Source organism: Ictalurus furcatus, chromosome 16 (assembly GCF_023375685.1).
Source record: "Ictalurus furcatus strain D&B chromosome 16, Billie_1.0, whole genome shotgun sequence".
NCBI lineage: Eukaryota > Metazoa > Chordata > Actinopteri > Siluriformes > Ictaluridae > Ictalurus > Ictalurus furcatus.
In genome coordinates, this window is record NC_071270.1 from 1,771,109 (window position 1) to 1,786,190 (window position 15,082).

At 44.5% G+C, this 15,082-nt stretch overlaps 1 protein-coding gene across 2 annotated transcripts; it reads right to left on the reverse strand.

Annotated features, from left to right (window-relative positions):
* Window positions 1-1,585: 1,585 nt before the first annotated feature.
* On the reverse strand, window positions 1,586-14,331 carry phf12a (PHD finger protein 12a). 2 transcript variants are annotated; one of them, XM_053645321.1, is made up of 15 exons: window positions 12,592-14,331; window positions 11,820-12,001; window positions 8,355-8,427; window positions 7,598-8,006; window positions 7,184-7,304; window positions 6,618-6,750; window positions 6,101-6,265; window positions 5,850-5,993; window positions 5,162-5,711; window positions 4,969-5,073; window positions 4,722-4,874; window positions 4,152-4,250; window positions 3,987-4,069; window positions 3,730-3,868; window positions 1,586-3,630 (listed from the first exon to the last, which is right to left on the reverse strand). In XM_053645321.1, the coding sequence occupies exons 1-15, from the start codon at window positions 12,655-12,657 to the stop codon at window positions 3,260-3,262; spliced, it is 2,793 nt and encodes a 930-aa protein (XP_053501296.1). In that variant the 5' UTR covers window positions 12,658-14,331; the 3' UTR covers window positions 1,586-3,259. The 2 variants fall into 2 exon arrangements, with proteins under 2 accessions (XP_053501296.1, XP_053501295.1); XM_053645320.1 differs by having other exon boundaries at window positions 4,722-4,895.
* Between the last annotated feature and the right edge of the window lie 751 nt (window positions 14,332-15,082).

A 15,082-nucleotide genomic window follows, 5' to 3' on the forward strand; every position in this document is an offset into this window, starting at 1 on the left:
CGAACAGTGTCAATCAAAAGTAAAGTAACAGTAATTAAGCAGATGATACGTTAAGTAATTTACAGACAGAGCGGAAAAAAAAAATGACAGTTCATGGACCGCTTAGCGTAGTCTTTTTCCAAACTTCACCTGTCCAGTTTCGGTAAGCCTGTGCCCAAGTTAAGACGTGGAGTAGAACTCGGTTTCTATTGTTGTTGCCCATACACATCACGCTTCAAGTGTTGTTCATTGTGAGATGCTTTTCTGCTCAGCATGGTTGTATAAAGCATGGTTATTTGAGTTACCATAGCTTTTCTCTGACCTGAGTGTATGTCCTATTATGCAAAAACTGGACACGCCTCGGACATTTAACTTGTGGTTCTGTGTGGAAACAAGCTTGATACGATGACCCCAGAAACAGTAATGGAAACACCGTGTGAAAATTCCCTAAGTAATAATGGTGCCTGATGCTCTGATGATGTAAGAGATGCAAAAATCATGCAGAACTGGTTCTAGATCTCGGCAAGCCCGAGGCTAAAAAGAAGACCAATGAAGATTTAGATAGTCCAAGCAGTGTCAAACACCCATTCTGTCATTATTGTAGCTAATTTCAGATCTAAAGCACTGAAGCGAATCCCAGCTGGTCTCCTAAAAATGTCAGAGGGTGGAATTTGGGATTCAAGTTCTATCTTTTTGATAGTGTTTAGAGCAGTCTCAGCTCGCCGCTTGTTCCCTGCAGGCCAGTATCACTCGTGCTCCTCTTAAAGCAAGCTCTAGTGCTGTGGCCTTCCCAGTGCCTGTGTTAGTCCAGGGTCCCAAGGCCTGTCCTGCACATTTTAGTGTTTTCTTTGCTGTTAACTAGCTGATTAGTTGAATTAATATGTGACTGTAAACACTAGTGATAAAAGATCTAAAAGAGCAAATTAAAAGTACAATATTAATACCCTTAACGGTACTACCGCAGCAGCTAGTTAAATACCAACATATTAGTCTAACGTTCCTGCATTCAAACTTGCTCACATAAAAAAAAAAAAAAAAGTCAGATGATATGAACAATAAAGAAGTAGACCGGAGTATTTTTCATATTCAAATACTATTTAAACCTGCATCGCTGCATCTACAAGGAAAATAATAATGTAATAAATAATAAATCCTTGGAATATAGAACACCTGGCACCTAGTGTACTTCTCAATTATACTTACAAATGCTCGCATAAAAAAAAAAAAAAGTACATTAGTGCAGTTTCCCCGAGTATTTAAACTAGCATATAAAAACTACACTTATGTACTCATCATGAAATATACTTAGACAAGATAATATATTAAACGTAAACTGTTACATATACTTCTTTTCAGAGTATAAAGAGTCAGACAGAGAACAGTGTGTGACTGCTGAAATCTCTACTGAAACTCAAGAAGACGTGAAATCTCTGGGGTGTTTTTTTCTCAGGAGAAACTACAGTGTGTGTGTGTGTGTGTGTGTGTGTGTGTGTGTGTGTGTGTGTATATATATATATATATATATATATATATATATATATATATATATATATATATGGTAATTATTGGACAGGAGGAAGGGGACAGTGTGTTATATATTAATGAACACATTTTATAACATTTATGTATTGTACAGCGCGCCCTCTGGTGGCGAACCAAACAACACACAGGTTGCAAAGACTAGTCAAGAACGGGGCGGGGCTGCACTTCTAGGTGGGGCTACATATGTCGTTCCGCCCATACGAGTTAGGGGTTATGGTTAGGATCTGGTGTAGGCGTCGACGTCATTACATTGCCACACATTCTCACCATCAAGCCTATACGAGTGCCTGGGTGTGTTTTGGGGCGAAACTGCACCTTTACACTGAATTTGATATTTCTATGACGAAGACAAATCCTAACACAAACAAAAGGCTTCCAACACCTTTGTACAAATGTGTGAAAGCTCACAGGTCTATTTCAAAACGTTGTGTTATTATTAAAAAGGTTTAAAAAGTCTAACACTAATAATTATATATATGAATGACAAAAGACAACTGCACGCTAAAGTCAACAATCAGTCGGCTGCTTGTTGCTGCGATATCATTGGTTGGTTGTTTATTGACTCAGTGGGAGTGTTTTATTGACTCAGAGGTCCTTTTTCTAATGAATCCTTTCTACCAGTCGACTTGGTTTTACATTTTACGGTGCGGTGTAATTTTAAAATAAGCCCATTTTAGCAAGAAAACCCCAACTCTTGCGACACCGCTACCCAATCAAACTAATATGATGCACAGTATAGTTCAACGGGATTATATAGAATAAAAATGAATATTTTATACCCCGCCATGTTTTATAGCTATGAAAAGAACAAACCACAAGCCAAGGTGTTTCTAAAGCATGTTATTTAAAATCTTTAGATATTTACATTGTTTAACAGACTGGTCAAAATTGTAAGAACAGAGTACATGAAACTGTTCTGATGAAATCTCTTGGAAACAGACATGTACATAATGACTACAGTATTGAACGGGGAAAAAAAAAAAAAAAAGGACTTAACACTTTGATAGCTACAGAACATCAACCAAATGAAGCACTGTACAAATATAAAAAGCCAGAATAGTTCTATGTACATAGAACCCACTGCTTCCCTCATTATGATCTGTACACAATGGATTCCTTTCATATTGGTGGTGTGTGTGTGTGTGTGTGTGTGTGTGTGTGTGTGTGTGTGTGTGTATGCCCCGCTGTTCACACGTGAATTACACGGATACACAGACATATATACAACGTGTAAGCATATTCGCATGTGTACGAGCACACGTCCGAATCGCGAAGAGGCTACAGCGAAGGTAGTGAAAAGGGGAACACCAGAACGTTACTATACTTCCAAATACAGAACATTTTAAATAAAAATGAGTAAATAAAAAGGTTCTTTCTTATGGAAGGAGGAAAAAAAAAAAAAAAAAAAAAGTGTTTATATAAAAACTATTGTTACTGGCACAAAATAGAACGTGCTCTGATTTCTTTACAAGTGGAAACTTCTTGCTTGATCGTTGGTTCGTGGCATTTCAAGAACGCGATCCCTTTTAAAAACATGGTTGCATTTACACATACACAATAGTTTCTATGTGTAACTCTCCCACAAAATCGGAGCTTCCGAAAGAGGGTGGGGGGGGGACTTCACCTCATGCAAATGTGTGAACAATTAAATAACTATGAAAGAGAGCGTGTAGTTTTGTACAAGTCCGAGCTCGGAGGCTGGTTAAGAGGCGCGGTGGCACCGGCGGTGGGAACGGGGTTAAGGAACGGGGTTGTGGTGCAGCACTGGCACTTGGTGGATCTGGGCAGTGGGTTTAGTCAGCGGCTCCCCCTGCTGGATTGGGCTGCACACGATGCTACTCGCTCCTCCTTCTTCTTCTTTCGGCTGCTTGCTAGCGAATTCGGTGATGCTGAAGACGAACTGCAGGCAGCCGAGCTTGACGTGGCTGCCATGGTGGAGGAGCGCTGTGCCTTCCCAGCCCGCACCACTGCCCCCTATCAGACTGGAGCCGCTCGCCTTGCAGCTGCACGGCCGGAGATGCGAGTCCTCGGCTTGGCTGCTCATCACTCCGCTAACGTCGCCGCGCTCCCCGTCCTTCTCCTCTTCCTGCTTCCTCTTTTTACAGCGACCTGGATGGGAAAAATCAAAGCAAAAGCAGTACAGTAACGAAGGCCTGGACCTAAAACGTAAATCATAATCCGGATGGGTGACGAGCAACGAGGACGTACGGATGATGCTCTGCACTTTGGACACCAGGCCACTGGATGGACTTGGCCCTGTTTTCTCTGAGAAGTCACAGGAGTACAGTACGTTGTCCACCGTTGTCCCGTGCTCGCTGTAGTTCAGCAACTCGTACTGCTTCGTATTCTAAAAAGTACAGAGTCGCATATCGTACAACGTAAAGCTCACTAAACAGCACAGCGGTACCTTACTTGGTCATAACTGGAACAAAAGAATGTCAAAGTGAAGCGTTCGCGTCCGTTACCTCATCGTAAAATATGCAGGCGTGTTTTCCCGACACATAATTGCAATGGCCGTAATTCATAAGGCACACGTCCATGTCCGCACCTGAGGAGGAGACGACGACGACAATGGCCTGGTTGTGCTGCATACATCTTAAACATTAGTGCGTGCTAGGAGTGAGACTCACCAGTTCCAATGTAAAGGCTTCTGTAGCACATGCTGACTGCCGCTCCCTTCCCGGATAGAGGATAAAACGTCGCTCGGGCCTGTACGTCCTTATTTTGCGCTGAGAGAAGAAAGATGCAGTGAATCCCTAATTCACGGATATCTAATTACAGCGGACTTCTAGGATTCCTGCGCGTTTTTCATTTCAAATTAACCCAGGCTTCAGTGATCCATGTCGTAATTGCTTAAGAATGAATATATGCAACATTTACTTTCGTTACAGTTCTCCCAAAAACCAAAACCGCTAGTGTTCGATTTCAGACGATACCACCCTTCTAAAATTCATACACTAGACGGTAGAGTACACAGTGTAAGCGTATAGTAAGTCATTTGGGACGCAACTTTAGTATTTACTCTCCGAGGCGTGGTTTCGGAACAGGAGTAACGTAACGAGTAAACGTACCCCGTACTGCGCTCAGTTCAACTAATCGACAATGAGATTCATAGACAACCTTTTTCATAATCGATTATTATCGATTAATTGTCGCAACTCTACTGGAGTCGTGAAATAAGAGCAGATCGAGTACAGTACCTTCAGTGTGCCGGCTTCGCTGCGTGACGGAGGGGATCGCAGGTAACTTTGCATCACTCTGCACAGGAAGTGGTTTCGGCTCTAAGAGCTGCTGGATCCGCTGCCACGCCAGGAGTTTGATGAACCGCTCGTCTAACGTGTTCAGCTCGATCTCTGTAAGAAAAACATGTTTAACTGAAAAAAAAAAAAGTGTCTTGAAACAAAAGCCACATTTCTGCTTCAAACTGCTGCTTGGCACCACACTCACCTCCAGTTCCCTTCATCATGCTCTTTAAGCAGCTGGACAAGTCTCCCAAATTTAACAGGTCGGACCCTTTGCCTTGTGCCGCAGCATCATCTCTGAATTTTCCGTCTGTGGAAAATAGGAGAGGTTATTACAAAGGTTCCTGCCATTTGCCCAGAAAGTCCATTTGTTTAATGAACGCAGTTCTGGGACTTACCAGAAGAGGGCACTGAAGACACCTGGCAGCTTGTACTGGTATCTGGCACATGAGAGGATGGCAACCTTGGGGAAGCCCTTTGAGCGTGAGGGGGGCTGGGCTCCGATTTAACACAAGCCGAAGGAAGGGATTCTGTAGCAGCACAGGACTTTAATTCTTCAGTCTTTATCAGCGCAGGGCCGGCGTGATTAGGTAGGGCCACGATAGACGGGGTGTGTGAGCGTGGTGCGTTTGAGTCCTCAGAGGCAGTGGAACACGCCTGCCCGAGTTTGCCGTTGGTGTGGGCCGGCCGCTCTACAGGACCATTACTGGTGCCACAATTCTGACAGGGTTTTTCAGTGCAGGAGCTGCACACTCTGTGCTCCTCCGAGTTAAGGCTGAGGGATTCCGGCATTTTCCCCGAGGCCGTCGTGTCCGTGCTACGGGAACAATGCAGATTCAGGGAGCCGGGGTCCTTAACGTCGGTCTTTTCACATGGCGAGGATGACGTCTGCTTGGCAGACAAATGCCGCATGATGCTACACTGAAGCGAGATGACGTCCCTAAGCCACTGCAAAGAGAAGACAAGGTCAAGAGTTAACCTCGTTTGTTTGGATTCATTTTTGGCCGAATCGCGCTGGGATAACTAGATTTGCCAGAAGGTAATTCCAAAAAAACCCTTAACCCTTGTACTTGTTTTCACGAGTACCTGTTGTTGCTCTTCGTCGCTGCTTAAGTGGTTGGACGGCGAGGCTTCAGAAGCACCCGAGCAGATCAGCTCACCGTCCCGGATTCCTGCGGGCAGCATCATCACGGGTGGATTCTGGTACTGTGACTTGATGGCATCTGGGACCTTCAGGAAAAGTCGAGTCTGCTTTTAGTTACGACGGACACTGAAAACAGTTAACACGATTTAAAACTGTCCTGCTGTACGCTCAGATTGACTGAGCGAGGCCCGACCTTGACTGTTCTCTTGGCGTGACTATGGGGCGCTCTTCGCGTCGGAGGGTGCTGACGGTGTATTCGCTGCAGGAAGTCCACTTTTACGGCATGCTGGGATATGCGGTCTTGAAACTGGTCAAACAGCTGGCAGCGGTTGCTCAGAGTCAGGTTGCGCTGGTTCAGCTGTAATTAAGCAGGATCAGAGATTAAAACTAGACGTCTATTTGGTTTGGCGAGACCAGTTAAGCACCAGGCCGGTGGGATTAATCGTATTTCAAGCTCCCTCAATTAAACATCATCTACTGAGATATCGCTAATTGGTGCATACTGTGTGGATTCATACTCTGAGACTGTGGGGTCTATTTTATTTTTAAATAATCATCATTTAGATGATTATATCAACAGTCTTATGTTGATTCAAAACTGTATACATTTAAAGAAACTTGTACAACATTTACTTCACGTGTAAAACATATATTTCGTTCCTAAATTGGCTAAATGCATGTCATAATTGTCATTTTTAAAGTAAACTTACCACCAAGTGCTCAATATGATTGGGACACATCCATCTGCCCGTGGGCATGGCTGTGAGCGGAGGGTCCAGGCAGTCCATGTGGAACAGGAGGGGGCAATAATCGCACTGGATCAACGGAGCCAGCCTACAGCTCCTGCAACACAATATCGTCTCAGATAAATCTGGTATTCGTTTTAATAAAACTTTGCAGTTCGTGGTTCAAGGCTCGGCTTTAAAGCGCATCGACTCCGCTTTCTGCGTCTGCAAGCTTCGTTCGGTTTCAAATCCCATCTGACTTAAACGTCCCAGGAGAGAGAAAGCTGTTTAATCTGGGTTTAAAGCAGGAGCAGGAGTCTAGAGTGTGCTTTTTCTCCCTCCTATTGGGCGCTGTACAGTTTTCCGTGCCATTATGGTTACGCTCGCCACAAAGCAATTTGAGGTCATTTCATGCTTTCTGACGATCGCTCTGAAAAGTAGCTCAGAAATACCAAAGCAATCGGGGGGCGGGGGGGGGTTAATTTAAAAAAAAAAAAAAAAAAGATCACGGCCGGTTCTTTCCGGACGTTACGGTAGAGTGAGACCGGTACCTGGTGCAGGTGTAGCACACTTTGACTGGCAGCGGGACGAGCCCGTAGTGGTCCAGCTCGTGTTGCGGCCGCTTCACGTTCTTCCCTGTCGTCTCCTCTTTCCTCCTCTTTTTACTGGTTCCTGAAAGGAAGGTGAAATACGGCATCGTATTTAAAGGAGCACACTGCATAGCCAATACGGACGGCACAACAATAAGACGTATTGAGAAATACACAAGGTGCAAGTAGCGCAGCACGTGTAGGATAAGCACAAGCGATGTTATTTTCAGGACAGATCAATAAGTTAAATATGGCGTAGTATAGTTTGTTCTGTTTACTGAGATTATAAACCCGAACAGCAGCATACGAGTGTAAATAAAGGGTGTGGCGTTAATCACCCCAGTTGTGCGTGACCCTCATGCTCATGCACCCTACCTGGAAGTGCGGTAGTGCAGGTGAGGTCATTGGGTAGTTGGAACTGCGTGGGGTTCCTCTGCATGGCGGCGGCAATCAGCAAGTCAAAGGGCCTCTTGAGCGTGGCCGGCCCGCTCTCGGGCTCCGAGCCCTGCGCCTCGTCCTCCACGTCCAACAGGTCCTCCTCAACATCGTTGTGCTCCGAGGGTGTGGGCGTGTCCGTAGAAGAGGCGTTGGAGGTGGGCGTGGCCGGACGGCTGCTCGGTCTCCTCTCCAAGAGTCGCACCTGGGCCACGGCGGCACGCAGGCCCGTGCCAGCAACGGCGGTGGGATCCAGACGGAGGGTGCCCAGGTCCAGCTCGGCGGCGGGGGACGGAGTCTGCTTGGCCTGCATGAGGCCGTTGATTTGCTCCTTCTTCTGCTCTCGCTTCTGCGAAGACGTAAAGCGAAAAGTGGCGGTGGGTCTGCACGCAACTTAAAACGTCTACTTCGAAAAGATCATTTTGATCAACCAGATTTACATCACAGAGAGCATGTTCTGCCTATTTTGACCCGACACTGACAAACAAAAGTTTTTAGATGTTTGCTTCCTGTACCATTCTCATCTTGTGGTTTTCTTCATCCTTGACACTCAAGGATTTGTGGGGCTTTCCTATAAATATTTATACTGCTAATAATTGAAAACACAGACATTTTGTATCCGTATAAACATGGTAGCTTGAGACAGTCTTCGTCAAATTCAGCATTAAGCTGAAAATCCGCCGGACTTGAGCCTCACCTTCTTACGAACCGTGCAGCGATGGCACATCCAGTCTCCAGGGGGGAGCATTTCCCTGCTCAGTGGTGGGTTACTGTGGAAAAGATTGAACATGCCGATGAAATTTATTTAGGGGTATTTTTAAATAAATAAATAAATAAATAAATAAATAAATGAAACCCCACCCCACATACACAAAGTAACTGGGGCAGGAAATGGGGCGACAGTAATAATAGGGTATTTGACATTTTAGAAAAAAAATGCACAGAAAATAATTAGCGAGCGAATAAAACGAGCCTGAATCGGCCACGGCGAATGTGATATTTTATAAGCGATTCCAAAGAGCCAAAACAAAACTGGCAACCAGGCCAAACAAAACCTTTTTTTGGCATACACGGTCACTCGTTTCAGCATGAACCCAACACCCCTGCCATAGTAAATCCGCCTGGTTTACGTTGGCCGGCTAAAGTTTTGAAGCGGCAAGCGTACACACACACACAGTGATTTTGCGGAGCGCGTGTTTAGACAAAACGATCTCTCACTTCCCCATCCTTCCAAGGATATCTCAATACTCAGCTTTGTGTGCACAGGAAGACCAGGTTGCTCTCCAAGAAAGAGGCCCTCTGTTTTCTAATCCTCAGGCCATATCTGGAATACCAACCGCACAGGTTTCCAATACTCATCTAACGCCGAATGGTTGGTTTTTTTTTTTAGTGGTACAGGACATTGGAAATGGCAATGAACGGGACAACAAAAAGATTTAACCTAACCACCTCTGGAGATCAACTCAACAAGACGAGCTGCCAAGATCAAGTTCCCCATCAGAGATGTTTGATCTCTTTTCTTTTACAGTCTGCTTCTAAGCACCTTCTTTAACATGCACGGCACATCGAAACGTTGAAAGAAAAAAAGGAAGAAAAAAAAAAAAAAAGAAAAGCCGTGCGTCACGCACAGATCGGTTCGCTGTAATACAAATCAGCAGGAAACCTGCTCCATCCACGCTGGAGATTTGAACGTGGGACGGCTTAGAGCCGAACTTGATGGCGGCGAGGCGAGGCCGTAGGCGGCGGATTGTAGCCAGCGTGGGCACGGGGCCAAGCGTGCACAATGTACGCATGCTGCATAGATTCCATACTGATCCCATCCACATGAAGTCATTTAACTAGTTTAAAAGCGAGCATGAAAATACAAGGTAATGAATTCGATTCCAATTCCCCTTGGAATGCTTTCTGCAAACGATTCGGCGGTCATGTAACCAAGCAGAACTGCTCACACAGCTGTAACACATCTAAAGTCTGTTTAATGCTCTCTCTCTCTCTCTCTCTCTCTCTCTCTCTCTCTTTGGAGAGCATCTGGCTGCATTTCTAATAAGGTAGTCATGGCGGGAAAAACCACAAATCGTCCCCAAATAAAGAAAGTCTTTTTCTCTTGGTCCTCCCGGTCTGGTAATGCTATAACGCGCGCTAAAGCCAGAACGTTCGGCGGGCCGTCATGCAGAAGGCACGGTTAACGATTATTTACGGAGTGCCGCTAGACAAGGTGTGAGCTCATGGATATATAAACAAATTCACTCCGTTTGTGAACGTCAGCTTGTTTAATTTTTAATACAGTATAAGCAAGTCGCTCGTCTCACTTTTGCAGGTCGACAGAGCAAGATCAACCAACGTTATGATTTTATCTGTGCTACAAACCAGCAGATGGAAAGGTCTTTACTGCCTGCTCAACCTCTGCAGGACCCTTAGTGGCCAATAAACACAGAACCACCCTTCTCCTCAGAACAAACAAATCAGCCTCACTCTGATCTGCATTTGTCTGTCTGCAGTGATGTTAAACAGTTTATATCCAGAGTGTGTGAGAGAGAGAGAGAGAGAGAGAGAGACAGAGAGAGCGCTCTGAATGAATACGCAGGGAAGGAAATAAAAAGGTTGACGTACGGCCGAACACGGTTTAGATCAGGGGCCCCGGTTTTTGGTTCTGCGTGTCCAGATTTGATTACATTATATTCATTCACGTGCACCTCGGAGACTCCCGTGTCCCACTTGCTAAGTTGCGATTTTAAATTCTCGCACTAACGTCAGCCGTTTCCCGTTCGCCACTTTTTAAACATTTAAAAAAAAAAAAGGAACAAAGTGACAGATGTACTCTACAGTGTACGTCAGAGAGACTCTACGGCCTGATCAGTGAGCATCAAAAGGTTAGAAATGACGATAAAAAATGTATATAAAAAAAAAAGTTTCTTCAGACCTCTGAAACACCGCTCATGCTGATATAAGGGCGATAAACCAGTCCCTCTAGGATTTAGCCATCTCAGAAACTAACGCAAAATTACGCAAAGTCCGCAACGTTCGGAGGAGCTCGCAATTTTTTCAAAATGACAACAGATTTGGGCCAAGATGAGTCATGTGACGTCACCACAACACGCATTCATCCAAAGCCCTCTTCGGGTACAGCTAAAAAAGGTTTCGTTTACCTACAAACAAACATCACTGTGATAGACAAGTGCAATTACGCCAATTCAAACACAAATCAAGCATTTCTGGCTGCACGATCATTAAAAACAAAAAAACCCTCTGCTAAATCCTGTACAAACTCGGGTATGAAATTTGTCTCCAGGTTGCAAGGATGTTCAGGTGCAACTTTTAGGCCAGCAACTCAATTCGATGCCACAGGAAGGCCGTGTTGGTGTGCGAGACTGTGCCAAACCACAAGACCCTATTCATGACGTACATTCACGTCGTCACGCATCTTAACCTTACGCAATAACGTTCCCGCATCGACAATTCACTCGTTACCGGCTGAAAACTCCACAAGCTTTACTGACGACGACGTAATTACGAAGAATGTCCTAAGGCTGTGTGCTTTTTTTTTTTTTTAAGCGACAAACTTTATTTTGATTAAAAAAAAAAAAAAGAAAGAAAAGAAGATGCACTATTTATCTCTTTTTCCAGTTGTTTGTAGGACTGTTTTTCTTGTTTGTTTGTTTGTTTTGTTCCGAGTAGAGCAAAGTGAAATTTTTCTTCTCCGCTTGTTAATCAAACAGCTGCTTAAGATCCACGACTTTTTATTCTGTTAAAGCAGCAGCGCTTTCGCAGTGACCGGTGAAAGTTTGTTTACGTTAAAAACATAAGACAACGTTTAAACGAGCACATTACACTACACACTCCTCAGCCTAGAGGGCTTCCCCCCCCCTTTTTTTTAAACACTTTTTTGGGTTTTGTTTAATTACATGGGTGAGACACTAAACCAAAGCAAGGAGCAAAGGAACCTGAAGTATCAACATGCGCTCCAGAATGGACTAATGTGTGAACATGTGATAAGACAGTCACAGGGGTACTCCAGGACTGGGGCTGGGAACCTGTAATAGCTCGCATAATGTCACTGTGTGCAGGTGAGTGAGTGCAGATATGTTTGTTTTTTTTAAACAGTTCTGGCAGCCATTTTAGCAGTTTTTTTTGTGGAACTGGAGAGGAATGTAGGGTGATGTACCAGCACTGCAGGTGGAAGGCGGCGGGACAGTGGTCGCAGCAGAGCAGGTCGCCTCCTTCTCGGCAGCTGTCGCAGGTGTCGTGGTTGGTCGCGCGCCCTGCTCTCCTGCTGCTCCTCTCCAACTTCCGGCTGCGCTTCTCACCTTCTTCCGACTTCGGCGGCGCGAGCAAGGTCTGGATTTGCTACAAAACGGAACACAGTCATTTATTAAAGCCTTCGCGAGGGTATAAAGACAGAATTTCCGGGCCGGCGCCTTTACTTTTCTTTCCGTTGTATGCCTATTTTTTATTTATTTAAAGTGAAACACTAGAGATTTTTAACTAACATAGCGTCATGCTAACTAGCTAAAACGCGTCCCATGCTACACACACACTATATTTTATACATATATAATGGCGTCCACCTCCTTGGCTTGAGTCGGGACGTGTCAGCCATTGTTGGGCCCGAACCCCCCCCCCCGCCTAGCATGAACTCTTTACACGTCCTTAAGCGGTCGTTATGTGTGTAAAGCTCATAGCATTTAACTTATGTAAGAGAAGAAGAAGAAAAAAACACACACAAACGCACCCAAATCTGTATCTACTCTACTACCCCTATCTACCTAGAAACGCTATGCCATTTGCATCGCTTTTGCTTAGCCGGCTACAGGACAAGCTAGTGTGTTTCCGCTGGCTAACGACTGAAACAGCATCTGCACCCGGTAAACACGAAGCTCCTAAAGCAAACGCCGTGCACATCTCTTTCCCCAAGCGCGATCTGAAGCTGTATTTACCTCCATGAGGCCGCCCGAGGTGTCCAGGTCGTACACTATAGTCGGGGTCTCCATTTTATCCCACATTCACCCAGCTGAGTTTAGCCGTCAGATCGGGCTAAGGCTAAGCTATTCCAGCTAGCCGATTATAAAAGGTTCCTATAAAGAGGGAGTCCTGTAACCTTTGCAAAAACAAATAACGTCTGGGATCTTTATATATATAGCTCCAAAAAATAAAAAATAAAACACCCGAGTTTCCTTTCAGAGAAACACACGAGGCATGTAAACAATCCTCAGCGAGTCGAGTTTAAAAATATTCCTCGGTTCGTCCCAATGCCAATGTTATGCTAGCTGAGTATTTAGCCGTGTTAAATAGCAGCGGGGCTAACAGTTCTCTAACGTCCCGGTGAAACGGAACACCCGTTGGTTTCCAGAATGCAGTGATTTTCCAAGTAAACAGATGTGTCTGCTCTCGGACAGCTCCAGAAACAGCTGTCTCGGTGTCATGCGGTAGAAGCCAGTCTGTATAAATAAATCCGCAAGCCGCAGTGTTTGGCCTAGCTGAGGCCTAGCCTGGGTATCGCCTGTTCCTCCTTCTCCGATCGTAGCGAGCACAGATGCGGGATAAAGACGCCAAATCGCCCCCGTCCATGATGCGACAAACAAAACATCAGCTCCGGTGGAAAGAACCAAGCTTTAGCTGCAGACCGAAGCTTTAAAAACGCCCGTTTACTCAGTGAAAGCGTCCCGGATAACGGCGGAGATCATTGTTGTCATGAATAAACGCTGCTGCATCCAAACTCGACAACAGTGATGCTCGCGGGTTATTTTTTTTCCCGCACCCGTATTTCGACTAAACCACCGCCTTCCTTCGCTTTGATTGGATAATACGATCCGGTCTTCTGCGCTGTAACTGGTTCAAGTTTAATTCATACAGCCAGTAGACCTATCGGTCTGCGAGAAACACCAGCCAATCGTGTAACAGAAGGCGGGATCTCTTTGAATGCGGGTGGAATATAAATAATGCCTGATCGCCACATCCTCTGCACAGAGTTGGCGCAAATTGGTGGAGGACGGCTTGTGCGCATGCGCGGAACGACTTCTGGGCATGCGCCGTGCTTTCCTTCTCGGAGCCATCTTTGAGAAGGCTCTGTGGTGGCATTTTTTTTTTAGTTTTGTTGTCATCTCCGTTTTACTCCTGACTGTAAATCTGTAACTAGTATCGCTATTCTGAGGATTATTCGCTGTACTTGGAAGTTTGTTTATCGCGTTATGAATTTGATATGTCTACGCTTGTTGCGCGTTTACGACGCCGTTGTGTCTTTGTGCTCTTGCTCCGTTATGCCGTAATATTTTCCTGCTCTCTGATTGGCTGATGCAGCAGCAAGCATGAACCAATGCGGATCGTGGAATAAAATCAATCATAGTTTACTGTCGTTACCCCAGAGAGAATCCCACGTGTTTCCCCTTAATAAGTACGGGCAGAAAGGTGGAATTGAAAGAGATAGTATATTTTATTGATTAAAAAAATTATAGATATGGATAATAGACTTTGGTATATTCTCAATTTGTTCTTTATGGACAATTATATATGTTGTATAGTTAGAAATGTAAAATCTATCATATATAACACACACACATATGTGTGTGTGTGTGTGTGTGTGTGTGCTTATAAGGGAATATAAGCAGCAAGCTCTTTTAAATTCCCATATAGCCCAGAGCTAGCTAGTAGTTATAACTAAACATAAGCTAAAAGTAGTAGCCTATGTTAATAGTTAGTGACTAGTTGGCTGGTTAGAATTTAGCTAGCTGTGTGACCAAAGGGAGGCCTGGACATCCTGGACAGCCAAGAGCAGGGAGTGAAATTACATGTACTGTGGCAATAAAATTAAAAAAGTAAATATTTCAATATTAGGATAGTGATCATGCTCTGAAGAAATGGCATGATTTAATTTAGTATTGTAGCTACATGTATGTGGGTCATTTAGAAAATCATTTTTAATATGCCCACCCATTTTTAAGACTGAAGGAAGCACTTTCAAATCATTTGATTTATTATTGTTTAAAGTAATGAAAACTCATGATTTTCTGGACATAGATAGACTTACCAACCTAATTAGGCTTTTCTGCTCACAACTGTTGTAAAGAGTGGTTATTTGAGTTACCATAGACTTCCTGTCTGCTCCAGCCAGTCTGGCCATTCTCCTCTCATCGACGAGGTGTTTCCACTCACAGAACTGTTGTTCACTGGGTGTACGCTCATGTGCGGTAATGAGCAGATGTGCATGACTTCGTAATAAATTTTTGTTGAGTATGCATTACAGTAGGTGGTCAGTGATGTCAAATTTTGTTTTGGGTGTATGAGGTGGCCTGGGTAGTTGTAAGATTCCCTGAAATTTTTTGTCCCAGTCTGGCCCTGGTAAGTTTTTTTGTTTGTTTGTTTGTTTTGTTTCTTTTAAACTCAGTACAAAAACTCATCATTGGTATTCGCAAAGAAATACAGAGTTGAGCC

Excerpts from the sequence above, each read along its gene's own strand:
- phf12a (XM_053645320.1), bottom strand. The coding sequence starts at position 12,657 with ATGTGGGATAAAATGGAGACCCCGACTATAGTGTACGACCTGGACACC. Across the intron at positions 12,002-12,591 it reads CCTCGGGCGGCCTCATGGAG|CAAATCCAGACCTTGCTCGC; the intron begins GTAAATACAGCT and ends TCCGTTTTGTAG. Across the intron at positions 5,074-5,161 it reads GTCTTCAGTGCCCTCTTCTG|ACGGAAAATTCAGAGATGAT; the intron begins GTAAGTCCCAGA and ends TATTTTCCACAG.